Here is a 27,177-nt window from a genome sequence, read left to right on the forward strand (position 1 = left end):
CTGTCTCTTTACTTGAGCCACAAGGAAGCCAGTTGCAGTACTACGTCACCAGCGTGTTCGTAACGGCAGTGCAGTGACAGCTGTGTTCCAACAACACAATTTCCGGTTTTGGCGACGGGCTTTCAGAATAAAATAATTTTAAACAATGTTCTTGTTCTAAAAGTATGTTTTGGAAAAAAAATAATGAGGAGCTGCAATTAATAATTCACTCCCACCATTCAGATGTGATGATTAGCTTATTTTCTCAGTTTTATGTTATTGCAAATAACTGTTCGGATTATGGATAGGCAACATAAATAAAGATGTTACCAGAGACTGAAGAAATAAACAGCAATTTCTGATTTTCTTTTACTTACTTGCTGATTTATTCTTTAAATTTATAGCCCATATAATCATTTGAAGTGTGTCAGTATGTCAGGTTGGGGAACTGCGCATCTAGGAATATCATTAGCAGCACTGGAGCACCATGGGGGGGACTGTGCTCTTCCCTATTCATATTCTCCCTGTGCAACTTGGACTTCATCTACAATACAAAGTCGTGTAACCTGCAGAAGTTCTCAGATGACACTGCAATTGTGTGGTGTATCAGGGATGGACAAGAACAGGAGGACAAGAATGTAGTGAACAACTTTGTCTTAGTGGTGCAAAGTGGACCAACTTTCCACACAGTACAGCTAATACCAAGAAGATGTTAGTGAATTTCTGGAGGAATAAAATAAAAGTTCAGACCTATAAGTACCTGGGTCTGTATAAACAAATTTAGACTGGTCCAGGTAACATAGTCTCAGTATACAAAAAAGGTCAGAGCCACCTCTGTTTTCTCAGCGGGCTAAGATTGTTTAATATCTGCAGGAAGCTGCTGGACGTTTTTCTACCAGACTATTGTTGTCTACTCTGCGGTGAGCTGGGGATGCAGCACTAAGACGAAGGACACGTCGTGTCTGGATGAACTGAAACAGAAGGTGAGCTCTGTGGTAGAGCTGGAGCTGGAGTCCCTCACACCAGCAGCAGAGGCAAGGACCTTGAAGTCTAAAAATACGTCTGTGTTTACAGAGGTGTTTTGTGTTGTTGAAAATCACGGCGTGATTATGTTATGAACACTCTTGCTGCCATTTATCACCCAACGAAACAAAAAAAAGGAGCAATAATCATCCACACAGTTCACAAAAATAGACAGACAAATATGTTACCTGTGGATCAAGAAATAAACAGCAGTTTTCTTTCTTTCTTTCTTTCTTTTTTTTAATTTTACAGCCCAGACAATCATCTGAATTAGGCTAATGTAAAATACTTCTGTGGCGAGAATACGAGTAATGGTTACGCCAAATAGTGAGCGATGACACTTATTTTTAACTTAGTTTTTATTTCAGTTTCATTTAGGATCCTACACACGGCGTCATAATCAACACATCCGCTGTTTTTAACACAATGCGACATGATAACAATTATGACTCAATAAAGGAGACTAGAGGCTATAACAGAACAGAAAGGAAAAAAAGAGCAAAATACAATAAAACGAAATAAGATAAGAAAGTACAATTAAAAATAAATGAATAAATATGAGATTAATAACATACATCAAATTGATATTGTATGGGCTCATGGCAGGGCTCCACCTACTAGTGAATACATCTTTTTGAAGTCTCATGGAGGATGTTATTTGTTCCATTTGATGTATTTCCTTTATTTTTTTTAGTCCACATATTGTATTTTGGAGGAGCAGGTCTCCAGCCACCTCACTGTAAATACATTCAACTGCTGTTACTACTAGCACGTGTAACAGATATTTCTGGTCTCTTCCTTTGATGCACCTTTTGGTAATAGAGCCACCATTGGTTCCACTGTAATATTTCCACTAAATTGGTGGAAGTTTTTCCAAACGCTTCTTCCAGTTTCGTGCATGAGTGACGAGGCTCTTATTGTGAAGTGCCGCATTGGGGTTGTTGCTGGTGGCAGGCCGCAGTGATCTGGTAGCCGCTGCAGTAGGAGGAAGGACCGCGGTTCTACCCCTTCTATCTTTCAGTTTCGCCTCAAAATCTATCTTGGTGTTTCCTTCTGCCACCGATCGATACATTGCGCGTACGGCCAAGGTATTCTATGATAGCCCAGTCGTAGTATTACCGTCGGACAGTGACAGCAAATCGCCATTTTAATCGCACGTTTTCCCGTCTGACAGAAGCGCTAGCACAACAATGGCTCTGAAAAGAATTCACAAGGTAAGGAAGTGAACGGCGAGGCCCCGGGATTTCGCAGTTTTTGGCTGTGGGTTTTAATCCGTCCGACGCTTGTCTGGGAGGTTTTGACGTACCGAGGACGATTTAAAAAAAATATGGACCGAATAAGTGGAAGCTGGGTTTTCCAGTGCTAGTTAACGGTCTGTGGATTATAACGGGTGAGGAGGGCAGCAATGCGCCGCTTCCCCACTGCAAATGGGCCAATCTCAACCGTGGACTAGCCTAGCTCTTCTTGGTTATGTCACATAGGTTTACAATTTAAACCTTTACTCGCTACAAGTGCTTAACTTAACCGGGTGTTTACGATGGCTGTTACCGGTCAATGATATTATTATTATTGGTGGTGGTGGTGGTTGTGGTTGTTGGCTACCTCGGGATATTCAAAGGTCCTGTCAAGCTTTCAGTGCAGTAGACTAGTTATCACTACTCTCTAGTATTTTATGAACCCTTAAATACTTCCTATATACACTGCAATCGTGGATATTATTTTTTGCCAGCGGGTTCCTTAAACTAACTTAACTACTTGATTTGACAGCTACATTGTGAAGCGGACCAGTTAGCATTGACGCTAACCATAGCTTCGTTTAAGGGGACTATCGCTATTTATTTTATATTTTATACAGCGATTGGCTATTTATCTGTTGTTGTGCATTTTCATTTATACACAATTTATAGATGTGAGCTGCTGACTTGTAAAAAAAATTAAAAAAAAAAAAATCGTGAGGTATAGGTTAGCATAAGCTAGCTTGTATCTGTCCCTTGTGTGTTTTCCATAAACGGCGTAAATGTAAAGCGTGTAGATATCTACAGTACAAAATCTGGACTAAATGTGTGTGTTTGACCGGGTAGTTGGTTGGTGGAGAAAAAAAAAAAAGAAAGAAAAGAAAATGGGGGGGCTATGAGATGAGATGAGAGTAGTTGGTGGTGCCAGCAGTGTGGTGAAAACAGGCCCCACGCGTTGCTCGCCGCTTTTTGATGCCTTGTTGCATTGTTTTCACGCCCGTGTAGATTGACCTATACCCCCCAGTGTTGTGTTTTTGTCTCGCCGTGGTTCATCTGTGACACGTCGGTAGCCGGTGTTACAGCGTGTGTGGTGAGATGTTAATCTTACATGACATCCTGAGCTGAGCAGTTAGCATTTAGCGCTAAGCTAAAGGTTGCACCGGCCTATCCGGGTTTAGCCAGACTGTAGGTTTCAGCACAACCTCTGCTGTCATATTGTTGATCCCAGCTCGACATATATATCCTCTGTACCTGGAGAAACGCTGGTATTTTAAATAATCTTTATCTCTATGATAGATACGGTGTGCATTAGTCTCCATGTCCCTTTTTCACGTTTAATATGTATATTTCTCGGTCAAAATGCGAAGCACTTTGAATGGCATTGATTTGTTTTGAAAGGTGCTAGATTAAAAAAAAAAAACTGATTCATATTAGTTATATATACTAGCGGTCACTGTGTTACTGTGGTGTTGTGTGGAAAGGAAATGATTTGCATCTACAGAAAGAAGAAAGGTTCATGGGGAAGACACGTGGGGTGGTACTAAAAATAATAATAATAATAATATTCAGCTCAGCATGTTATTAGCAGCAAATTATTATCATTATTATTATTCAATTCAATTTTATTCATATAGTGTCAATAACTACACAAATTGTCTTGGGACGCTTTTGTAAAATCCGCTTGAAATCTCCAGAACAAGCCTGAAGGCAGCGGGTGCAAAGGGGAAAAAAAAAATCTCCTTTTTAACAGGAAGAAACTTTGAGCAGAACTCAGCTCATATAGAGGGACGCATCTGCCTAAGGCCAGCCAGGTAGAGGCAGAAAAGATAGAGAACAGCAGGGAAAAACGACTTAAACACACATCTGTCATAGACACATACACCTCACTAAAGAATATGCGTAGAATCCGGTGATGTTACATGGCAGTTTGAGGATATAAAGAGGCAGACAGGTTGGAGCGTTGCTCTTCCAGGTAGGACTGGATGACTGCAGGAGGCCATGAAGTCTGGGCACGTTGATGAGACCACGACAGCTGTTTGTGGAGCTCCACAGGTCGGAGATAGACAACTCCAGGCCAGAGATACTCACAGGAAGATGGAGGAGGAGGGTAGACGGAGACAGCGGTTAACATGCTACACAGTAGTAGCACAGAATTGCATGATTAGTAATAGATAAGAAATTAGAGGACAGGAACTCAGTGCCTCGTCTTCCAGCTTCCTAGACCTATAGCAGCATAACTGAGGGATGGTTCAATCAACTGTAAGCTTTGTCAAAAAGGAAAGTTTTTATCCTGAATTTAAAAGCAATAATCCTAAATTGACTTTAGACAGATGCACCATGAAACACATATAATACTGCCACACTGCACCCATGAGTTACCTGTTTAAGATAAGAAGCTTTATTGTCATGGTACAAGAACACAGTGAAACTTCGTTTGGCAGCACATCTTGTAGCAGCTACGATGTCACAAGCTTAGACTGACTGATTTGTCAACTTCTTTGTCCCAGGAGTTGAATGACTTGGCACGGGACCCACCAGCCCAGTGTTCTGCAGGACCAGTAGGAGATGACAGTAAGTTAACGCCAGAAAACACGGCATCAGTCCTCCCAAACCGCACACCTCCCGAAGTACACACACAGTTTTCTGTAAAAAAGTATTTACAAATGACATGTAAATTGGTAAGAGACTCTCAGGTGGACGGTAAAAAAGCTCGGACAAGCCAGTTACACAAAATGTTTTGCAGTCTTTTAACCCCAAAAAGGAAAATACTATTACCAGTGAATGTGTCGATGCGTCCATCTGTTTTAAGGAAGTTTCGTGTGTTTTCTATTTATTTATTTTGTTTGAGTAAACAGATCCGTGAAATACCGGGATTGTGTCTGTGGCGCTTTTTCTTTCCTTATTGACGGATTATTATTTACTTCTTTTGAGTTTTTATTAGTTATTCACCATAGATATTTTACTTCCCGTAGAGATTAAAATAAAAATAAAACCCGGAAGGAATTAAAAAAACTTGGTGTTTAATTAATATGTGTACACATGATTAAAAAAAACTGCACTGTAAACAAATATTTCAAAGACCAGCGACTAATAGCGGATAATAAATTCATGTCAGCACATAAGTGGATACATTTATTTATCTAAGTCATTTTCAGAACAATATAATTGATAACAATCAGCGTGGTTAGCTTAAAAATGTATTTTACCAGATAATCACATAATAATAATAGTATAAATCTGTTTCAGCGTAGTTGCATCATGCAGTTATAATAGATTAAAATGTGCATGTTGAAATAAAAGGATATTTATTATGTGATGTGTTTAGATGCAGCGTGTGAAGAAAATGTCTCAACAACAATTCAAAGCTCTCGGTTTAACCTCCACGTCAACCTGAGTTCTGCTTTGATTATTCCAGTCGTCCACTCCTTTCTAGACAGACGCTAAAGGTCAATTCACAAAACTGGGACTTGAGTTTTAATTGTATCTGACTGCAAGTTCAAACATGCAAAATCTAGGTTTTGTCGGGATTCGTTGTTAGGATCGTAACACGTCTTGGTCCCATCTTCTGATTTTGTGGTTGACCGCGTGTTTTCATATGACACGGGTTTTAAATATTGCTGTTAACTTGATATTATCAAATGTTTGCAGAATGAAAACCAAGACTTCAATCGACTAGTTCCGTTTTATTTCAGTTATGTCAGTTTCTTCCTAAATAGCGTTTTGATGACTCTGAGGTCTTGTATTGTGTTAAATGTGATGTGATCACTTCCCTGTCTTCGGGGAGATTTCGCAACCTGTGTTTGCAAACAGAAGTGAAGTGAGGATTGTTGTTGTGTATTTTACGCTATAATGTGCAGTTAGTTTTTTATCTCATGACAGCAATTGAGCTTTTTTTTTTCTTTTTTATTCATTATGAAATTTGTAAAGTGTCTCCATATTTGTTATTGTATTGTTATTTAACTGTCAAATTATTTGTAACTAGTTGTTTCACACGTGGTAAGCGATGGCATGTTCATTTAACACCATCTACACGTTCCAAGGTGCAAGTCTTTAAGGTGTAAAGATATGACATACATCCATATATATGTGTGTGTGGGTGTTTGTGTGAAAACAAATGCATTATAACAGTCTGCTACTGAATAATATCTTCCTGAAGTTTCATCATTTGTTTCAAATAACTGAGAGTTGTTGATTTAACTGCGTTTTCATTTTAAAGGTTGTGATTTACAGCACTACTGAATTATATTGTGTTGTACCGACAAACATTTGTATCACTTTAACAAACCAATTTTAGTCAGATGAAAGTGTTTAATCTAATCCAGTTTAACGACACCACAAAGTAAAACCTCAAAAGAATGACTTCCAGCCAAATCACCACCTTTCTGACGTTGTTTCAACATAAACCGGACATTAAAACGGTCACATGGGGGATTTTTTTAGGATGTTTTTAAGATGAATTCGTTTTCACTGCTGTACCTAATGACCTGGCAGGCAAGTATAGATGTAAACTGCACACACAGAAAGTCATTGTCTCGTGAATCAAGTCCATTTGGAAAGGTTGACACAAAGCTGATGTTTATCACGTCGCCCGTAGGGACAAACGTCCACGCCATCGTTTCATGTTCGAGGTCTTTGACGTGGACACGAAGCTCATAAAACATTCAACGCATCTTATGTTGAACTCGACGGGTACTCATGCAAATTCACCAAATAAATGAAATGAAAATTTGTTAACAAATCTAATCCGAGTACAAACGGTTCGTCCGCTGCCTAATCATTTGCAACAGGAAAAAGAAAAGATTTGCAAAAAAGGCATTTAAACAAACTCGAGTATCAGTCTGCTTAAAAAAAACTGTAAATACGCCCGAATAAGAGGAAGTAGTAGTTGTGGTGGGGCTGAGGATTTCTCAGAAATCTGCCGATTCCGGGCTCACGCAAAATGGGAAACGGTTCATCCGTACCCCAGATTTATTTTCATATGTGTTCCAGTAGTGTCGAAGTGCGATCGACGCTTCCGTGTTTGCGGGTCTCTGGCATGTGTGTGGCACATTTTTGACATTAAACGAGCACCAATGGGAGCACCATGCAGCAGCAGCAGCAGCGGCGGCGGCGGCGTTGCTCTGTACGCGTCGCTTCCTGCCATCCGACATCAAATAAACCGCTCCACTATAAACTACAGGAGCACATTTCTTGTGACACACGATTACTGTGGTTTTCTTTCTGTCTTTCTTTTTAAATGCGACATTTGTTCTCGGCCCCGAACTGCGATGTTTGAATTGGACAAGTATGAATGCTCCCAATCACACTACGGTGGTTTGTTTGTTGTCGTCTGTCTCAATTTAATTTATTATTTTTTTTAATTGTACCTCTGAAGCAGTTACTTCAGGCGTTACTCGTGTGCTTGTTTTCCAAGAATACGCTTCCCGAGTTGTACTTTACGTAAGAGCCTGTTACCCAACTGCACGAATTAACGCTAACACATCTTGTGGCATTATTTATTCTACTTTACACCACTCAGGCACACATTGTGTTCTTAGTGTTTCATAACCCACTTCTCTGCTTTTTTGTTTCAGTGTTTCACTGGCAAGCCACAATAATGGGACCTGTAAGTATTCGCTTGATCACAGCTTTAACCTCACGGCTCCGGCTCTTACCAGGAATTCATAGTGATGACAGCAGACTGTTCTGTCAACCGTCTTGACTTGTCAGCTGAAGTCACTGCTTACTTAATGGGTTTAGTCAGCCAGCCAGCCAGCAGCGCTAGTATTTAATGTTCTGTCCTATACTGCGCATGTTTGTCATGATTGTAGCTAATGAGCTGAATGGGTTTTTCCTTTCTGCATTAGAATGACAGTCCTTACCAGAGCGGGGTTTTCTTCTTGACCATACACTTCCCCACAGACTACCCCTTCAAACCGCCAAAGGTAACCAGCACACGGATGAACATGCAAAAAATAAAAAAATAAAAAAAAATGGCTCCATACGCAAACTTGGTAACAGGGCTAGCACCTGCTGTAACATGTCACAGCTTAACATTGTTAGGTTTCCTGTCGTCTGCCCCCTCACCCTTCATTTTTTTCTTCTTCTTGTTTTCAGGTTGCGTTTACCACAAGAATCTACCACCCAAATATCAACAGCAACGGCAGCATCTGTCTTGACATCCTGCGATCACAGTGGTCTCCGGCTCTCACCATCTCCAAAGGTAAATAGTTCCCCAAAGACCCTGAGGAGTGTGGAGCACATAAGGTTGCAGATAATTGGCTTTCTAATAGGAAGGTGAAAGACCGGTTTCCTTTATGAATAACCTCCTGTAAATGACACATTTAATTTGCAGTGGTACCTAATTTTAAACTGGAGTACCGTGTGTGTGTAAATGTCAGCTGCAGCTCTTTTACTGTAGCGATTGTGTCACTACTAGACGCACAAATGGTGTCCCTCATGCATGAGTGTTTTTAAATCCTAATTACAAGTACGTTGTCGTCGGTTTTATAGCTGCGACCAATCACCGCCCCGACTAGTATCCGAGGGTCATCACTGGAAAACCGTGAGACCGTGAAAGTGTCCGTTTTTAGCTGCAAAAGCTCTCAACCTTTGTCTGATCCGTTCCAGTTCTCCTGTCCATCTGCTCTCTGCTGTGCGACCCAAACCCGGACGACCCCTTAGTACCCGAGATCGCCCGCATCTACAAGACGGACAGGGAAAAGTAAGTCTCTGTGCTCTGCTGGGATCAGTAAGACCCAACCTGTATGTGTTTGAGACGGTTTCCTACGTAACGTGTGCATCTGATACATCTGAGACTAAACCGTCACACCAGGGCTTAGCTTAATACTTAATGCTTTGTTTATTTTTTAATTTACAAATCATTTAAAATACAAATACAATTTCATTTCCTAATTCACAGCAGGATGTGATTTTGTACTCAAGGATCTCCCCAGGAGCCGTCGATAGCTTATGAACGGGGATTCAGAAACGTCAAGACAACAATACACTAAATTATGAAAAACAATACCTATTTCTACCTGAATTCTAATCCTGAGGGCCTCATTTACTAAGATCCCAAATAAGGGGCGCTAAATTACTTAAACCTTACAGTCGTTTTGTTGGTTTGAGGGTGATCGACTAAGATTGCGTGCGCGATTTAACAGGTGCAAAAGTGGTGGAGCCCGACCTATTTACATGAGGATTTTGAGCGAAAATGAAATTCGAAGCCGTGGAATTGAAGGCGTTGGTGCAAGAGGCAAATAAACATATTTTGGAGTTAGAGCAAATAAATATTGACATAACCAGGGGACAAAGTCAAAGCTGTGGGGAAAACAAGAAGGACACCGGATGTAATTAAGAAGCTTAAAATCGCTCATAATAAAACTTCAGCAAATAAAATGTGTGGCTCCAAAAATGGCATTGCCAGACAGGTGATATGTCTAATTATTTATTTATTTTTTCTTTGCTTCTGTCATTCTAAAAATGTTGGTGCGAGTGAAAAAACATTGGTTCTCTCCTTTCGCCTTTGGTTGCGCCTACGCCGCCTCCTCACAACAATAACCGCAGCCATTTATGCCACTGCTGTGCCAGTTACGACTTGGCTTTCAAAAGCGCTAAATATAGGCGCTAAGTAATTTGCATCTTCTCCGCCCAATATTTTGCGCGTTCTGTCAGAAACTGCATATTCATTAAGCCAAACCACTATTGCACCTCCTTAGTAGATCAGCTTTGTCATCGGTTTGCACATGTAGTGACGTTTGCGTACATTTTTTGCACACGCAAACCTTTAGTGAATCAGACACCGAGTGTCTAAAGAGGCGGCACAAACACTTCATGGAAGGCTTGGAAGTTGTTTAAGAGCAGGAAAACTTGGTACAGGAACAAGTTCCTTGTTGGTGCCAGAAGGTGCAATATTGAATGAAGTGTTATCGCGCCCTTCAGCTTAAATTAATCACACAATATGTTGTCGTCCTCATTTTTTACGTCTAGTAATGTGTCCGTCTGCTGCAGGGAGTGGACACATATACACAGATATAAAATAATGTTACATAAATTTACCCACCTCACTAAGAGTCAGGCTGCTGCGCCTGTTGTGTTTCTCAGTTTAAAAATGGACGTTGCCACTTTAAACAACACAATCATCCTTAAACATATTTATATTAAGTTTGAATTTATCAGAACGTCTCAGAGCCTCCATACGTTGCCTCGTCTTTTAAAGGCGTGGTTCTGGTAACCAACAGGATGCTGTAAACCAACAGCTCTTTTATCAGCAGGTGAAACTCTCCCTGCTCTTCTCAGCCCCAAAATATTCTTTTCTTATTTATTCCTTCTTTCCAGAAGCCAAATGATTACAAAAAAAACGTCTTCACTGCTTGACAGCTTCTTTTTTATCGTGTATTGCACATTTTCGCTGCGGATAAACTATATTTAAATGCATTGGACGAAGTGTTCAGTTTTCCGTGTTTAACAATAGATGGTTATTGAAATACAATTAACTAAGGCTACAACTAATGATTATTTCTTTTCAATTGTTTGATCTGTAGATTATCTTTCAATTAATGTGTTGAATAGTCAATAAATCCTTTGTTTAACCACAAAATAAATAAAATCCCTGATAAACTTTTATTTAAATATATTTATACATAATGTAGAGTATGATTGAACTTGAATAACTGCTTGTAATTGAAAATGTAGCTGTGTTCACCACTCACACCTATGGCCAACTCCAGGCCCTGCTAGCGATTAGCATAGCGTCCGCTCTCCGGTCTCTTGTCAAGTTCAAAAACAGCTGATAAGGACACCACAATAACAACTCCCACAGGTCTGTGTCACTGCAGTAGTGCAAACATTCGGCTACAGTGGGAAGCAGTTCAGGTTTTAAGGAAACTCTTTCTTCTGCTTGTGGGATTTCAGCATTTTGATGTTTGCGTAATGACTTCGGTTGTAGTCAGCGTCACAGATGACGAATCATTGCAGCCGTGCGAAAAAACCCCAAACCTGTTGCGCAAATGCATTTTGATGAGTGACCAGTCGGAGCAAAGGAGGTGGTGCAGCTTCCCTGTAGTTTGTCTATGAACCCTGATGTGTTTGTTTGAATGTTGCTAAAAAACTAACCGCTCCTTTTTCGTCTTCTTTCTGTCCCTCTGCTTCTTCCGCAGGTACAACAAAATAGCTCGGGAATGGACACAAAAGTATGCAATGTAGTGTTGGGGGTAAAAAACATGGCCAACCACCTCTACGACGTAAGGTTAGGGGAGCTTCAGACGTAAAGAGAAAACAAACAAAAAAACCATACAAACAAATGAAAAGTTTAAAACAAGATCTTGTTGGTTTCCATTGGAGTGCTTTCTTTGAGCCACGCCTCCCCTTCACCAGAGTACCTGTAAAACTCCCTCTGCCCACCCCCCCCTTTTTTCTGTCTCTTTCTCTTCTCTCCCCCGACTCTATCTCCCCCCCCGCCCCCCCTCCTCTCCCGCCTCTCAGCTCACCTGTCCATCCTCCAGTGTACATACTGTATTGTCAACATGCAATGGTAAAAAAAAAAACAAACCGTCTCTCCCTGCTCCTCCCTCAGCGGTGACCTCTGACCCAGTCTCCTGACTTCCTGTATTCCATTACGTTTTGTCACCGAGCAGGTTGGGCTGCCTCCGATCCTCCTGACCCCCCCCTCCCCTCCCTCCCACCCTCTCCCTTTTTCCTACACGCCTGCATCCTCACCCACCATCACTAAAAGCATTCCTTTGAGCATCTGTAAAGCTTTCCGGGGACCGTATTTTGTCTTTATTTCCCCCCCCCTAATTCTTATTTTTTTTTTTAATTTTATTTTAGGGGGGAGGGGGACATTAAGCTAGAGGGATTTTTACACTCTGCACCCTTTCTTGTTTTGTTGTCCCGGTGATTTCCAATCTGTAGAGGTGACAATTCAAGAAAGAAGTTTTCGCACGCGAGTCAAAGGGCACTCTGTGTTTTATACAACAAATACTTGCGGGCTACGCATAATGGAAAAAAAAAATAAATACACGTGGCCTATTTTGGTCTTCTGTTGGAATCGTATGAAAGGACTTGAATTTATCCCCCACACCTCCTGCTCCTCATTCCTCCCCCGGCCCTCCTCACCCGAGATGACCCCCCTTTGTACACACACACACACACACAGAGACACAACATGCACGCACAACTGTAACCCCATGTCGTCCCCCCCATCACCACCACCACCACCACCACCACCATTACCATTACCACCACCTTTTCTTTATTCACAAAGTGGAGGTTCTGGACCAGGTATTTAAGCAATTCATTTTTCTTAGTTTAACCTGTGTTTTTATTTCCCACTCCCATAATTCTTTAGGTTGCTTTTTCTTTTTTTTTTTTTCCTATTTTTGTTTTCTTTCTTTCTTTATTTTATTATTATTATTTTTTTTTGCTATTGTTAAATTAGAGGCTAACATCTTAAATGGCTATGGGACTGGCTTGGGCTCTGGGTGCGAGGAGAACCCACTCTCCTCGCACAAAACCTCTGTATATTGAATTACCTGAGAGGCTCGTTGAGCTTTGTGTGTTGATTAAACTGTGTAATAAAAACCCTTGACTCCCAGTCTCCACTCATTGTCAGGGCCGCGGCCCGGTAACAATCACGATCCAGTTCTACGGACGTTTGACAGGATGAGTCATCATCGCGTGCCATCAGCATTATAAGATGTCTACAGAAAAATATTTTATTAATTTTAAGAAATATATGATAAATCATTTTGTCAATAAAACTTGAAAGGAACTTGAAGGGCCTGAAATTGTTTGGCAATAATGTGTTTAAGTAGGAGGTTGTTCTAATCTACAGTACACCCATTTTTTATTTGTGAGTGGAAAAATAAACTTGGATCATATTTTAATACAAATGGTGGGATGGTGTCCAACTATGCATTGATGAATGCATTGATATTTGATTTCTAGAATCCCATCATACAAACACTGCATTCATAATTGTCTTATAATATGTCATTTTGTCGTCCTCTGGTGGTGGTTGCATGCAGAATAATTCAAATACATTAGATTTCAACCTCATTTCCTCGTCCGTATATCATCAATAAGCTACTGCGGTTTTTACAGTTAAGATTATTTGATCAGTTAGTTTCATTCAACGTCGAGTTAAATGCTAGTTTTGACTCATAGTCGCATTTATTCTCAAGAAAAATAACTCCTTGGAGGGTAAATGGCACTCGCCAAAGCCTCCAGAGATAAAGATGGTTCTCTACCGCGAAATGTGAACCTTATCGGTGCCGATTATTTCAAACCAAGCTTCTCGCTGTCAGTAATTTAGATAAAGTGTGTGGATATGGGTCTTCCTGGGGGGTGTGGTTAACACTTTATATCTGAATCATTCAGAAAAATAATATTAGTCGATGAAATCCGATGTGGTCGCAGCAGTTACGTATTCAAACGACACCAAAACGAAGCAGGAAGTAACCGAGCAGTTGATATCTAGTCTAACATCTCTGGAAGAGGCGTGGCCTTCCCCCCTCCTCCATTCTGATTGGTTGTTGCACAGTGACGTAGGAGCGAACGGAGTTCAGATAAATTTTCTCCCCGGTTGACCTTGCTGTGCTTCTTTTATCCATAAACAGCACACCGTCCAGGAAAAACATGACAACCCCAAGTTTATCTGCACTATCCAGCTCCGGCTTTAGGTTAACCAAAGGTAAAGTACCAAAGCTGGCTTATAATGTGCTAGCTTATAAATAATGTTTCCGTTGGGCGCATGTTGTAACCTAAACAGGTATCGATACAGTTGTAAGGATATGGCGCGGTCGTATGGACGATACGCTGCTTATCCGTTTTATTGCACTTAAGCGCTCTCACTACAGTCAACGCGCCATTTCGCTAGCTAACTAGCCGCCGCGCTGGACGCAAAGGCTGTGTTTCCAACTTTAGCAGGCACCGGTGTCTCTGATAGTCTGGACCCATCACAGCCATAGTTGGACGCCGTCCCAGCAGCCAGAGCATGAGTCCGTCTCTTTATGTGTCCTGGCTGCTAGTCGCTCTAGCGAAGCAGCTAATCGCAGATGTTGCTGATCCAGGCTGACAGCAGGGCCTCTGTTCCTTTCGTCTTAGGACTCCGGTCACATCATGTGATTCTCGCCACATAATCCTCCTGGTTGCCTTGAAAAGAAAAGAAAAGAAAATAAAAGGGGGGAAAAAACACAACTGGTGGTCAAAATGAAAAGCCTCTGCACATACCCCGACAATGTCCAGCCTTCTCTGTGTGGAAAACGAACCCACAGCTGTAGTTGTGTATGTTGTGTTATGTGTGGGGAAGTTCATATAGGGACATGTTTAGAAAAAGAATCACATGTATGGTTTGTAAGGTTGTGAGTTTTTCTTTTTTTTTTTATGGTGGGAACTAAATTATTATTGCGTCTTTTCAGTCGTAACCAACAGAAACACGAAGCAGACAGTGGGTTAACTTAGGACTAATGTATTCAAATGTTATGTGTATATAAACACATGCCAGTTCTTTAGGTACACCATTCAACTTTGTCCTCATTGTTAAGGCTTGTAGTGCTGCTGAATTATTTTGTGTTATGTGTGTTGTACTGATGCATTTCTATTATTTTGGCAGCCCTATTTTTAGTAGAAACAACAGTGTTTAATGACTGCATCCTCCAGAAATGATCGTCCAGTTGTTTTAACATGAACTGAACTGTGTAACTCTCGTGAAGCTAAGATTTATTGCTGGACAGTTAAAATAATAAATAAATGCATTCATTTGCACTACTGCACCTAATGAACTGGCCAGTTTTCCCTGTATGCTCACCATGCCCATCTCTCTCTTTCTCTGCAGAGCATTTTGCGGTAGCTGTGCCGGTCGCGGTGGTCGCAGCCGTCGGAGGCTTCCTGGTGAGCCGTTACCTGAGCAGGCGTAGCTGTAAAAAGGGCCAGGTGAACACGTCCATCTGCAAGGACAGTCCCAAAGTGGTCCACAGCTTTGACATGGAGGACATCGGCACCAAGGCCGTGTACTGCCGCTGCTGGAAGTCAAAGAAGGTCAGGCCTTAGAGCAGCAGCCAACTCAAAGACACGATCATTTTTATTCATTCCCCAAGCTTTCTACGAGGACCGGTGAAACTTGGTCATAGGTTTCGTTGGCCAATCTCCTGTGTTGAGTATTGGCACAGTAGGTTTTTCTGGACTTTGAGTGCACACAGACATGTCCCAGACTTCCGTAAAGGCTTCAGTAGGAATCTGATTTATTTTATTTACAGATTTTTGATAGACTTCAAAGGGCTGAGTTTGGTACTTGAATTGAAATGTGCATAAACGGAGCTCCAGTGCCTCCATAAAATCCTAAATTAACCTCACGGATACAGATACGTAAGAGACATTTTTAACTTCTCGTGATCAGTGGAAATCAGCGGAGTTGAGTAAGAGTGATTTTCCTCATTTCCTGGAGTTGTGATCTTAAAGGTTGTCTGCGCTGGGTGTGACGTATCTAACCTTTCCGATTACTGTTTGTGTTAAGTCCCGATTGGCTAACAGCGCTCCCTCATATCACCGAGTTCAACGTGCTGAAACTTGATAAGAGCGAATTTTCTTTCCCTCTAATGTTGTGTGTCCTCCTTGCAGTTCCCATACTGTGACGGGGCCCACACCAAACACAACGAGGAGACCGGGGACAACGTCGGCCCGCTCATCATCAAGAAGAAGGATGCTTGAATCCAGCTGGTCGGAGAACTCCTCCGCCCTCCCCGACCTCTCGTGCGACCTGATCATTTAACCGTTGCAGTGTCACTCTGACGGTCACAGCGTGGCTGCTCAATACTAACCGTTAATATCGTCCACAACCCAAAACCAAAACGAGCCCAATATATTTTGATTTCACGCGTTTGCCTGTGTTCTCTTTCTAAAATAACATGCTTTGAAATCAAAGGTCATTTCCGGACAGATAAGGAAGGGACTTTGGCAATCAACACAGTCAGACATGGAGGCGTAATAGGCTGTGGCCCACTTGATGTGGAGTTTGTTTAAATCTGATAGGAGTGAATTATTCCACCGTGCGGCCGTTGTGCCTTCATGTCCGACGGCACCTGTGTCGCCCTTTTCCCGTTGACTCCTGTAGGTGTTGGAGCAGGTGGTTTGAAACGTGACACTGGCTTCTCTCGCCGTTTCGCTCGGTCCAGTATTACAGGCCTTATATTTAAATCAACAGCCCAGCACCTGAACACACACACACACACACACACACAATGAATGTTACAGGGTATGATTTTTGTTTGTTTGCTGCTTAGTCAAAAAAAAAAAATAAATGAATGAATAAAAGTTCGTCTTAATTGAAGTAATCCCAACATTTGAAACACTATCATTTGTCTGTGATCATCTGCTATGTGGAGAGTTTGTGGTGTTTAATCTGTGCTCATAAAGGATATATTTGGAGATATATATATTTGCTTCTCAGATTTATTTTCTACTGGCTGCAGTGTGTCTGGTTTGATGATTCATTGTTCTGTATATTGTGAATAAAACTTGTTGAGTGATTAATTGGTAAGCCCTTTAACTCCACAGTGTTTATTTTTTGTTGTAAGAACCAGATCAGATGAACTTAACCCTTCAGTTTGCAGGGAGATGCAGCGTGTCCGTGGATTAATGGTGGACACGGATAATGAGTAAACGGTCCGTGTGTGCGTGCTGGAGACGGAGGCCTCAGCTGAAGGGGGTGGGGGTGAGTGAGTGTGTGTGTGTGTGTGTGTGTGTGAGGTGGGGTAGGGTAGGGTGGGGTGGGGGGAGGGCTGCTGTGCTGCAGTGTCCACCTCACACCAGTGGCCATTTTAAGCCGCGGCCGTGCCGGTGGTGGCCGCTAGGAGACGCTGTGTTTGCATGGATCGCCCAGGCCAGACGGTGTGCGCGAGGACTGTGGGCCCCTGCTCCCATAGTGACACGCACACATACACGCGCACGAGGTATCTGGCCGCGTGCCAGATGCAGCGGAGGACTCTCAGAAGAGGTGGAGTGGACTCCAGCGTCCCCGCGTGAGGAGTCACCTTTAGGAGACGGCTCGGCTCCTCGTGCTCACCGAGAAATATTTGCCCTGCGCGTGGCCCCAGGAAGCATTAAGGCTAGTCATAAATAACCAAAACGTACACCGACTCGGTATTTTTATGAAATTACATTTTTTAAGATAACACTTAACCGGTTGGTACAAAAATATGCTCCTGTAGTCATTCGTAATTAATTTATTTTTTATTTAGATTATTTATTTGCATTATTAATCCTGTCATATCCTGCTTTACCCGGCTGTACAGCATCTCACGTTTCTGCCATAGATAACCCCATGTTATTAATGTAATAATAACTATCATCCTCATGTATACCATCTATCTTCTTCCATCTCTCTTTTGTGCATTTGTTCATATGCTGTACATTAGCTTTAGCTATTAGCACGTTAGCTTACACTCATTTCTTTGATTTATTTGACTAGATTTTACATTTTATGTTATCTTTCTTTTGTGGTGTAGGTCTCCAGAGTGTTTCTTTTTATGTGCAACTAAGCTGCTGTGACCAAGCAATTCCCCTTGTGGATTATTAAAGCCTACCTAAGTCCAAGTCCAAATTCTATTATTTACACCCAAAAACATGCGTGGCGAGTTCCAGAGTCGATTTAAGCCGATAACTTATTTCAACACTTATTTTTTATTTCTATTTTACTTATGTTTCAATCTCTCATTGAGCAGCGTTATTTTTTAGGTAGTTTACTTTATTACTTTAATATATATTGTCAAAACATTAAGGAACTCCTCACACCAGTTAGGATCAAGTTAAAAAATGATTTCACAAAAGCAAAGTCAAACTCTTTTTTTGCGATATTTTGAATTAAAAATGCCTTCAAACATATTATTTTAAGTCCACCATGCACTCACAACGTATTAGATTGCTGTAATAAATAACAATCAGATAACAATAATAATAATCATAATAATATAAATGACTATGCTTCTTCAGTAAAGATGGATGCAGAATATATCCAGTGATTTTTATTATTATTATTATTGCTGTTTTCTTTATAGGTCATTCCCAGTGGTGATGTTAAATGCGTGTGTTCACCATCATATAATGGGAGTGGGTGGTTTCTCGGTGCCAGTGTCCACCCAGGACACATGTTTATTGACACGCTGAGTGCTGTACATGATGGATGTTGTTGGCTTTATTTCGCCACGCTGTAGTATTGGTGCCGTCAGCTGTTCGTGTATGTTCAAGTGTTCCCGTGGATCTTATGGGGTCGCTCTGACCACAGCCTCGACTGCAGAGTCCACTTCGCATTTTGAGCGACGCCCCCAAATTCCGTGCAGAGTGTTTGCAGACCCTCCGGGACGGAGAGGTGGAGGAGGAATCGGCAGCTCCGCCGTCCATATACGCTACAATCACCACGCCATTAGTTCATGACTTCATCATATCTTTGACAGGAGAGCCCTCGCTATATTTGTAAGGTAAGGGACAGCGTTTTCTCTACACTTCCTGTTGATTTTCGCCCTGGTGTTTTGTCGCCTTTTCCTGCGCGCAGCGCCGTGTCGCAGCGACCACTCGGACTATGGTCAGCTCGCCGTGGCGTCGGTCGAACACCGTCTTCTTAGGTAACCTTAATTATGCCGAAACGATCGATCTACACCCCCGATCGACCCGTCAAAAGGCTTACACACGTACACAGTTATATCGTATATGTGTCGTGTGTAATTAGCGGCGTAGTTTTTCCACAAATGTGGACACGGAATATAGCCTGGTCTTTTTTTATCCACAGCAACCGCATCGTTGCGCACCTCGCTCCTCGTCGTCGATACCAGACAAAAGACAGCCTGTTTTTTTTTACAGTCCCTTATTTAGTCTTCCTCTACTCGGCTTAAGCTTTGGCTGGCACACATAACAGCAGTCGTCAAAATGTATTTGAAAAGCGCGCTCCACATTTGACCTGCGCATATGCGCATATCTTTGCATATTGTTGTCGCTCTGTTATTGATTGCATTGATATACCGTGAAATTCTTAAAGGGATACCGCCTCCTGTATGCGGAAATCATTGCCAAAGCATGCTCTGTCAGATACATGTGTCTGTTCACCCTCTTCTAGTAGTTTGATTCCTGAATCTATACACATATATGTTATATTTGTGTTTGAACACTGATTCTCCTCGCTCTCATTCTCTGACTGTGTTTACTAGCTGTGGCTGGGAAAATATCCTCCAGACTTATCTCCCCTGTTTACTCTCTTTCTGTATTTGTCTCCCCAACATTTCTATTCTTAACCTTCCTCTCTTCATCCCCTATTCATTTCTAGCTCTCCAGGACTCTGAAGCTGCTGCAGAGAATGGGAATAGGGACACAGGCCAAGGCTTGCCATTTTGGCTGAAGTAACAGCAGGACGGTTGTCAACTCCGCATCGGCTTCAATCCCCTTCTCCCTTACCTCTCCTCCCACACACACACACACACACACACACACACACACTCACGCATACACGCACACAAGGACAGACACCCCCCATACCCAGCCACTGCTATGTCCACTGCAGTAGACATCGCTGGCCCTTCCTCCCCAGATCAGGCTCACAGCAGCGCTAAAATCCCCAATGAGCCACTGAGACCTAGCCTTAAGCGCTCCAGCCACCCCTACAGCCTCTCTCATTACATCTCCACCCCTTCCCCAGCCGTAGATGTCAAAGGCCTGATCCAGCCCTCCCCAACCGAGCAGCGGGCCGCCCAGCCCGGGCACGCTAAGCCTCGCCGGGCCCCCTCCTGGCCCGACATGTGGGAGTCGCCCAGCGGGCTCCACCTGGCCCATGCCGCAGAGCTGCTGATGCGGGCTGGGCTGCTGGCTCTCACCCCCGCCACCACAGAGCAGGCCAGCCTGGGTGCACAGAGCAGCCAGCCGGCTAAAAGAGAGGCCGCGGAGGCGAAGGGGGGAAAGGCCGATGGAGAGGGAGGCGCATCCGGGCCGGAGGAGGAGGAGGAGGACTCCCCTGGATGTGGCACTGACTTCCAACCCTTCCTAGGTGCGTGGTTCCCCTTCAGCCCCGCTCTCTTCCCCCTGGCAGGCTTCCAGATGGGGGGAGGCCACTGGAGAAGCACGGCCATGGGAGCCGAGGGCATAGAGGGGCTGGTGGCCGAGGGCTACTCTCCCGGCTCTCTGGGCGGAGGCAGCGGAGGGAGAAGGAAGAGGAAGAGGTGTGGGGAGTGTGTACCGTGCCGGCGTCAGACGAACTGCGAACAGTGCAGCAGCTGCCGCAATCGCAAGAGGGGACACCAGATCTGTAAATACAGGAAGTGTGAGGAGCTGAAGAGGAAGCCTGGGGGGGCTGGGTTTGAGAGCAGAGTGTCTGGGTTTGATCTGAGGGGGTCCGACTTTACTTTGGGCCTGGCACAGGAGAGAAGCAACGGAGCCTTGGATGGATAGTAATGCTTGTGGCGGCAGCATTTGTCAGAGGATCCTGGTTGGATGATTGTTGAAGAGCTGCAGTTTAACACACAGCACAGGACACCATGTTAACACGCTCAGACTGTGGTTCAAAGATCTTCTGATCTCGTGTTTTTAGTGAGGGGCTGCAGCTCCGTTTAAGAATGTCCACACTCGTTCCCATCCTTTCTTTTGACAATCAGTGAATTGGAGAGGAGAGAAAGAAGGATACCAATGTGTGTCAATATTTAGATGACGACAAAAAATGCTGTAAATAGACTGTAAATATCTGGAAAACATTATGTCTTTTTTACATTGCTTTCCAGTTTGGATGTATTGTGCTTCAACATAAAAGGAGCCAAATGTTTTGTTTCTATTGGGGAGTTCTGTTTCTGTTGTTCTGACGTCACTGCATCAGTAAGAAATGAATGAGTTCAGCCTCGGCTAAATTATTTCATGTGCAACTTGTACTGTATAGCTCTGTTTGCCCTTTTGAAATAAAAGAAATTTGCCATGTGCACTTGTCTACCAGGTTTATGCCACATCAGTGCGTGCGTGTTTATTTTTAATTGGGTGTATGTGTCTGTTTTCCGCCACGTTTCTGCCCGCACGTGCACATGCGTGCGTCCGTGTTTGTGTGTGTGTGCGCGCGCGAGCGCGCGAGGTTGTGTGGATTATGAGTCACCTAATGGTGTGGCTGAAAGCCTTATCGCAACCCCACAGACGCGCGCACACACACAAACACACACCTACACGCTGCCTTGGCAGGTCCGGCGCATGCACTCGAGCACACCTAACCTGACATGCACACACAATCACAAATCCTCCTTCACACAACTAACGCAATTTCCCTTTTTGTTCACAAGTGTGTGTCATACGCAGACACGCGCAGATTTTTAAAAACCAAAATACGCAGCCCGGCTGGACTCAGGCTACAGGGTGGGTTTTTTTTTTTTTTTTTTTTTTTTTTTTTTTGCTTGTTGCCGTAACGATGGCTGATGTGATAAGACCTTCTTCCTCGGCGCCACACTCCAGGGGACCGCAGGGAAGACGTAACCATGGCAACGGCCGGCCCGAGGTGTCACGCTATAATTGGGCCACGGCTGCACTTCCTGTGAGCCTTCAGTCAGGGGGATCGCAGAGGGACTGTGTGTGTGTGTGTGTGCGTGCGAGTGAGTGTGAGTGTGTGCATCTGTGGGGGTGGGGGGTTTGTGAGTGTGTGTGTGTGTGTGTGTGTGTGTGTGTGTGTGTGTTTGTCAGGCAGGGAGGGAGAGAGAAAGCGCTGCACGCCAGCCAACGCAGGACACTGCCAACTCATGGAGAAAAGCAGTGAGCTCCAACATCATGCTATTACAACGCTCCCTCTGAATGAGAAACACACAGTCTTTTAGTTTGAGTCCACAGTCTAGTGTTTCTTCATCTCCCAGACAAAGGAGGAATTTCAAATTCTTGGATCTGCAGCCCCCCCACCACCGCCGCCGCCGCCGCCGCCACCCCACCCCACCCCACCCCTCCCCTCTCTCTCTTCAGTGCCTTTCTAGTGATTTGGAGCTTAATCCCCCCTCCCTGGTCTCGTCACACATGCACACACACACACACACACACACACACACACACACCGGAAATCTGTGTCACCCGCTGCCCAGCAGGTCCAGTGACTCCCTGAACGCCTGCAGTCTGGCTCCACTGGCCTGCAAGATGGCAGGAGAGAAAGGGAGGAGGGTGGAGGGGGTGAGGGAGTAAGGGGGGATTGAACGGAGGACAGAGAAGAGGAGGAAGGGGGGGAGGGTTGAGAGAGAGAGAGAGAGGGGGAGAGAGAGTTGGGGGAAGGAGGAGGAGGAGGAGGGGGTGGAAAGCGGATCCTGGGAGAGGGTGAGGGGGCGGAGGGGTGTGGGGGACATGGTGAAGGGCAGAGAGCGAAGGGAGGAAGGGTGGGGGGGGGGGGGTTGTAGGGATGGGGTTGAGGGGGGGGGAGGGGGGCGTAAGAGAGCGGGCGAAACTGGGAGAGATGAAAAGCAGGCCACAGTGGGAGAGAAAAGAGAAAGAGAGGGATATGCAGGGAGGAGGACGGGGAGATGGACAGCAGGGGATGAAGATAACGCGGGCCAAACAAAGAGGGAAGGAGATGAGTGCGAGATCCAGCGAGCGGCGGGATGGAGGCCGGCTGAAATGCGGCGAGACGGAGACGGGAGGTTAATGACGGATGCATTGTCCAGATAGCCGGTGTGCGCCGTCACAGACCCCTGTGGAGCTTACATATGTTAGCAGCAGCGGCCCTGCCCACTCTGGAGGAAAAACTCCTCTCAATTCGCGCACACACACTGCAGTGGAACAACCTGCCAGCCCAAGGCAACCTGCGCTGGAGCTGGGCGGACCCTCGCTCACGAGCCAGACCTTTGAAATTTTGGCCACTGCGTCTGCGTGGAGACACTGTGTCTCATTGTGAATTTTTTCTCCCTTCACTGGCTGTATCCCCAGAGTTGGGAAATGTGTAACAGCTTTGCAGAAACGGCATCTATCTGAGATCACTCCTCATTACGCCTCTGTTATCCATTTGTATTCGACTTTTATACACATGGGGAGCATGTGACGCCCCAAACACAAACACAATGGCTTCTTACATCCTTGAAAAGCCCAGGCAGCTCATCTGCCCCCAGGTTGTATTTTGGTGACACCGGGGGTCAAAAGGGAACTCTTGACCTTTGACCCTTAAAGCTGTTAAAGGTGAATTCAGAATAGGCCGACGCCTATAAACAGTGTCATCCAGTCCTGGTTTGGTCTCATGCTACCAATTAAAAAAAAACAACTAGGGACCAATAAAATCATACGTGTAACTTATATATTTAAAAAGAAAAAAAAAAAAAAAAAGAAACATCCAACCTATCCATAAAATCTGGGACATCCAGAAAAAAAAGCTCTCACATTTTGATCCTCGGAGGTAATGTGTACACAAAATTCTGTTAATCTTTAAGCTTGCTGCTGATTTGAAAAGAGGCACGGCGGTTCCAGGAAGGCAGGCGAAGCACGGTGATAAAGTCTGTCTGCCTGCGGTGATATTTCATCATGACTTGTTTTCAGGCCACCTCATTATGTGGAATTGATTGTTGCCAATGATTATTGAGCTAGACCTCTCCCACACTGTTCAATTGGCTCGATTCCCCTCGTTTTAAGGGAGCAGCACGTCTTCCCCACAGCTCTGTCAGCTATCAGAGGTCTTTAATGACGATTTTATGACATTCTCTGTGAATTTAAGTCCAAGTGGATTATTAGTGAATAAATAAATCAAGATCAGTCATAGTGAATTGTGGCAATGACTTGATTAGCCAGCGGAGAAATGTTACACATGATTCATTTGGCTTGTTTCAAGCCTGACATGAGGAAGGAAAGAAAAGAGAATGAACCAAATTCTACAATTATATAAAGAGAAAAAATAAATAGTCCGCTGGCCGAGAGAGATGGAGGGAGGGCGTCAAAGGAGGCCTTGTTAGGTGATGCTGATTGATCGGTAGCGCATGAAACAAACAGGAAAGCACACAAACACTCTGGTGGAGTGAAGAGCCACGTAAAATCGAAATGTCGAAACGCAGGCCGCTAGCGATGTAGCATTTTAGCATCAAACTTGGGACACGCTGTTTAAAGTTAGTGAATCTGAAAGCAGGCTAATGGCTCCACAGTGCACGGCTAATGCTAACATGCTGGCTAATGCTAACTGCGCCGGCAACCACTATACGGTATTTGCCGGCCTGTTAGCATTTGCTAATTAGCATTAGAGAAAAGGCATAGCTGAGGAAACTGGGAGTTATTAGCTCTGTAGGATTTAGCTTTATAAAACAGAAGACGTTTTCCATTCATTCATACATTTATTCATTCATTCATGCATTCTTTGCAGTCAGAGTAAAACAATTATTGTCTATAAAGAAATTACAGTTCAACATCTTTCATTTTCTCCGTGTTTGACTTAGCTAAGTGCCTTTTAAAGAGAACGTCACTAATTTGTCACGTTAAAGTCAGTTGACTGGTCATGAGTTTTCAATATTTGGAAAGCTTCCTGATGATCAATGAGACAAAAAGTGTTTCGAAAAGGCAAATATGTTCACAGCGAATCCTCCGAATTACTGGAGCGTAATAGTTCCTCAAAATTACTGAAAGTTTCTGTTGGGAAAGTGAGCACGTGAGTTTGCATGACCCTGATTAGAATATGTAAACTCTCATTGTTTACTGCACTTCATCATTTTAAGCACTTATTGTTTTTAATGTTCTGATGTTTCTCAAAGACTCAAACACACTTACAAAGAAAATAAATTAGCAAATACATGACAGACAATGATTCATGATATGATTTGTAGCCAAACAGGAAACTCCTGACTTGAATTATATTTTCATACTATTTTCATTGCTCAGTTAAAAACATATTTTTTTTCTACTATTTTACTTTAATTAAGAGAAGAAACATGAGAGCATTTAATTGTAGTGCTAAAACTAATGTTTTCACTAGTGAGGTAGTCTCTTTAACTTTACATAAAGCAAAGATTGATCTCTCCACAAAAACTGAGGTAATATTTGAAGTTTAATGTCGTATAATCAACACATGACATGCTTTGTGCGTCCCAATCTCACCTTTCAGACTCGACAAGAGAGTAATCTGCAGTATCAGGAGACTCTTTACCACCTACAGCAGAAAGACATGCACTTAGAGAACAAAGATGAACAGGCTCCTACAATGCTTTACTGGGAAACCCAACACTGTCCTACTATATATAGCGGGGCTTTTCACACTGTGTGCATGACTGCTCGTGTTGAGTCACATGATTCAAGATATATGGGCGGACAGACACACGCACACACACACACACACACACACACCCACGCTGCACATACACACAAGGCCGAGGGAGTGGAGGTGGTGAGGGAATGCGAAGAGGTTTATTGAGTTGACTGTGACGTTTTGCTTCCCGTGACCAGACTTTCATTTGCTCTGTCTCCCCGAGCGTCTCGCCCCCGTCTCAGTCTAAACCACATGCTAATCAGCTCGCTGGGCTCTCTGTTTGATCTCTGATGGGCTGTTTTCTGATGCGTCCCGCATCAGAATAGATAATCATTGTATCATTGACCACCATCAACAACTTCTCTGTGTCTTCACCAGTGGCCACACCCACCTCCAAAAGCAAGCTACAAACAAACACAACTTTGTTAAAAGCGAAACAAGAAACCACTCTTTTGGTTCGCTTCGTCCCTTCCACGTCAACATCAACTTAATATACAAACACTGAAGTGTCAGCAAGCGTTTTAGGAAATGAATTAGTTACCCAGTAAGAGAGGCATGTGACCAAATGGTTAAGTAGTAACTACAGCTCAAACACGCCAAACCTTGAAAACGAAGCGCTGCTTTTTCTCTCATGGTAACACATGTTGGAATTTTGGGTTTTTACGCAGCTTCTCGCATCCGATCACTGGTGCAGCGGAGTCTGTAAATATTTGTCGAGGGACATATTTTCTCATTGTTTGAGATCTGCAATCCAGATCACAAGACCAGAAGCGAAACATGGGCCGTGGGGTTAAAGTGCTGACTCAAAGCTGTTGGAGGGTGTTAAGCTTTGCCCCTCTCATTTTTTAACACAGCGCACGGCTGTGAGAGTGGCCGTAGCAGCTCACTTGGGGCAAAAAGCGACGAAAAAAAATCATTTGCCAAGTTAGGTATCATCACCTGACCACGCCTTCTCAGCTGATCAGAGTGTAAGAGATCATATGTTTAAGTCCAGCTGAAGCCCAGACCCAAAAAAAAGAAAAAAAAAAGACATGAAACAAACCCAAAGTGAAAATACAAACCATAAAAAAACATCTGTTGATGTCGGCGGGTCCTCGGGCAGTGACTGCATTCAAATGTTCTGCAGCTGAGTATTAAATAAAACAAATAAATTCTCATCACACATCACGGTTTGTTTGCACTCCCTTTTCAGCTTCACGGTCAGATGGCGTTTGCTTATTCATCATGGCGATGTTTGATTTGTAAGGTCAATTAAGGTCCGTTATTTTCAGTTTATTATTATCATTTTAATCCACTAAATTACTTTTGCGTTACAACAATAGCAATTCTATGTCACAACAGTGGTTTGAGCTAAATGCTAACCTCAGCATGCTAGCATTCTCACAATTACCACATTAACCATCTTTGTTTATCCTACTAGCATGCTAACGTAAATAGTTAGCACAAAAACTAAAAAAAAAAAAAAAGCCAGTGTTGCCAGAGCTGGTTGATTTGCAGGCACTTGGACCAGCAGATGGCGCCAGATGAGACGTTTTTGTTTCTAATGTTGTTATAAATGACCTTGTAGGGAACGTGTGAACTAAATTTAATGGCAGTTCATTTAATAATCAACTTTTATGGTTGGCAATGGAGGAACCGTAAGCAGACAAGATAGGAGAGTTCACAAACCGGAGACGATGGATGTTCCTACAAAATGTCCTTTCAGTAGTGGTGGATCGACCAGATGTTGGGCCGCTGCAGGTTCCGCTGTTTGTCGCTGATTCGTGT

General features: G+C 43.4%; 3 protein-coding genes across 4 annotated transcripts; all 3 read left to right on the forward strand.

Moving 5' to 3' along the window:
- Positions 1–1,939: 1,939 nt before the first annotated feature.
- Positions 1,940–12,800, forward strand: ube2d2 (ubiquitin-conjugating enzyme E2D 2 (UBC4/5 homolog, yeast)). Of its 2 annotated transcripts, XM_047584734.1 has the most exons (8): positions 1,958–2,090; positions 2,177–2,216; positions 4,745–4,808; positions 7,811–7,842; positions 8,084–8,161; positions 8,334–8,439; positions 8,847–8,940; positions 11,378–12,800. In XM_047584734.1, the coding sequence occupies exons 2-8, from the start codon at positions 2,193–2,195 to the stop codon at positions 11,421–11,423; spliced, it is 444 nt and encodes a 147-aa protein (XP_047440690.1). In that variant the 5' UTR covers positions 1,958–2,090; positions 2,177–2,192; the 3' UTR covers positions 11,424–12,800. The 2 variants fall into 2 exon arrangements, with proteins under 2 accessions (XP_047440689.1, XP_047440690.1); XM_047584733.1 differs by having other exon boundaries at positions 1,940–2,216.
- A 952-nt stretch (positions 12,801–13,752) lies between these two features.
- On the forward strand, positions 13,753–16,755 carry zgc:110843 (uncharacterized protein LOC541492 homolog). Its single transcript, XM_047584736.1, has 3 exons — positions 13,753–13,911; positions 15,055–15,257; positions 15,837–16,755. The coding sequence occupies exons 1-3, from the start codon at positions 13,857–13,859 to the stop codon at positions 15,924–15,926; spliced, it is 348 nt and encodes a 115-aa protein (XP_047440692.1). The 5' UTR covers positions 13,753–13,856; the 3' UTR covers positions 15,927–16,755.
- A 1,595-nt stretch (positions 16,756–18,350) lies between these two features.
- cxxc5b (CXXC finger protein 5b) lies at positions 18,351–21,163 on the forward strand. The gene is made up of 2 exons (XM_047585735.1): positions 18,351–18,691; positions 19,531–21,163. The coding sequence occupies exon 2, from the start codon at positions 19,752–19,754 to the stop codon at positions 20,643–20,645; it is 894 nt and encodes a 297-aa protein (XP_047441691.1). The 5' UTR covers positions 18,351–18,691; positions 19,531–19,751; the 3' UTR covers positions 20,646–21,163.
- Positions 21,164–27,177: the final 6,014 nt, after the last annotated feature.

This window comes from Mugil cephalus, chromosome 5 (genome assembly GCF_022458985.1).
Source record: "Mugil cephalus isolate CIBA_MC_2020 chromosome 5, CIBA_Mcephalus_1.1, whole genome shotgun sequence".
Lineage (NCBI taxonomy): Eukaryota > Metazoa > Chordata > Actinopteri > Mugiliformes > Mugilidae > Mugil > Mugil cephalus.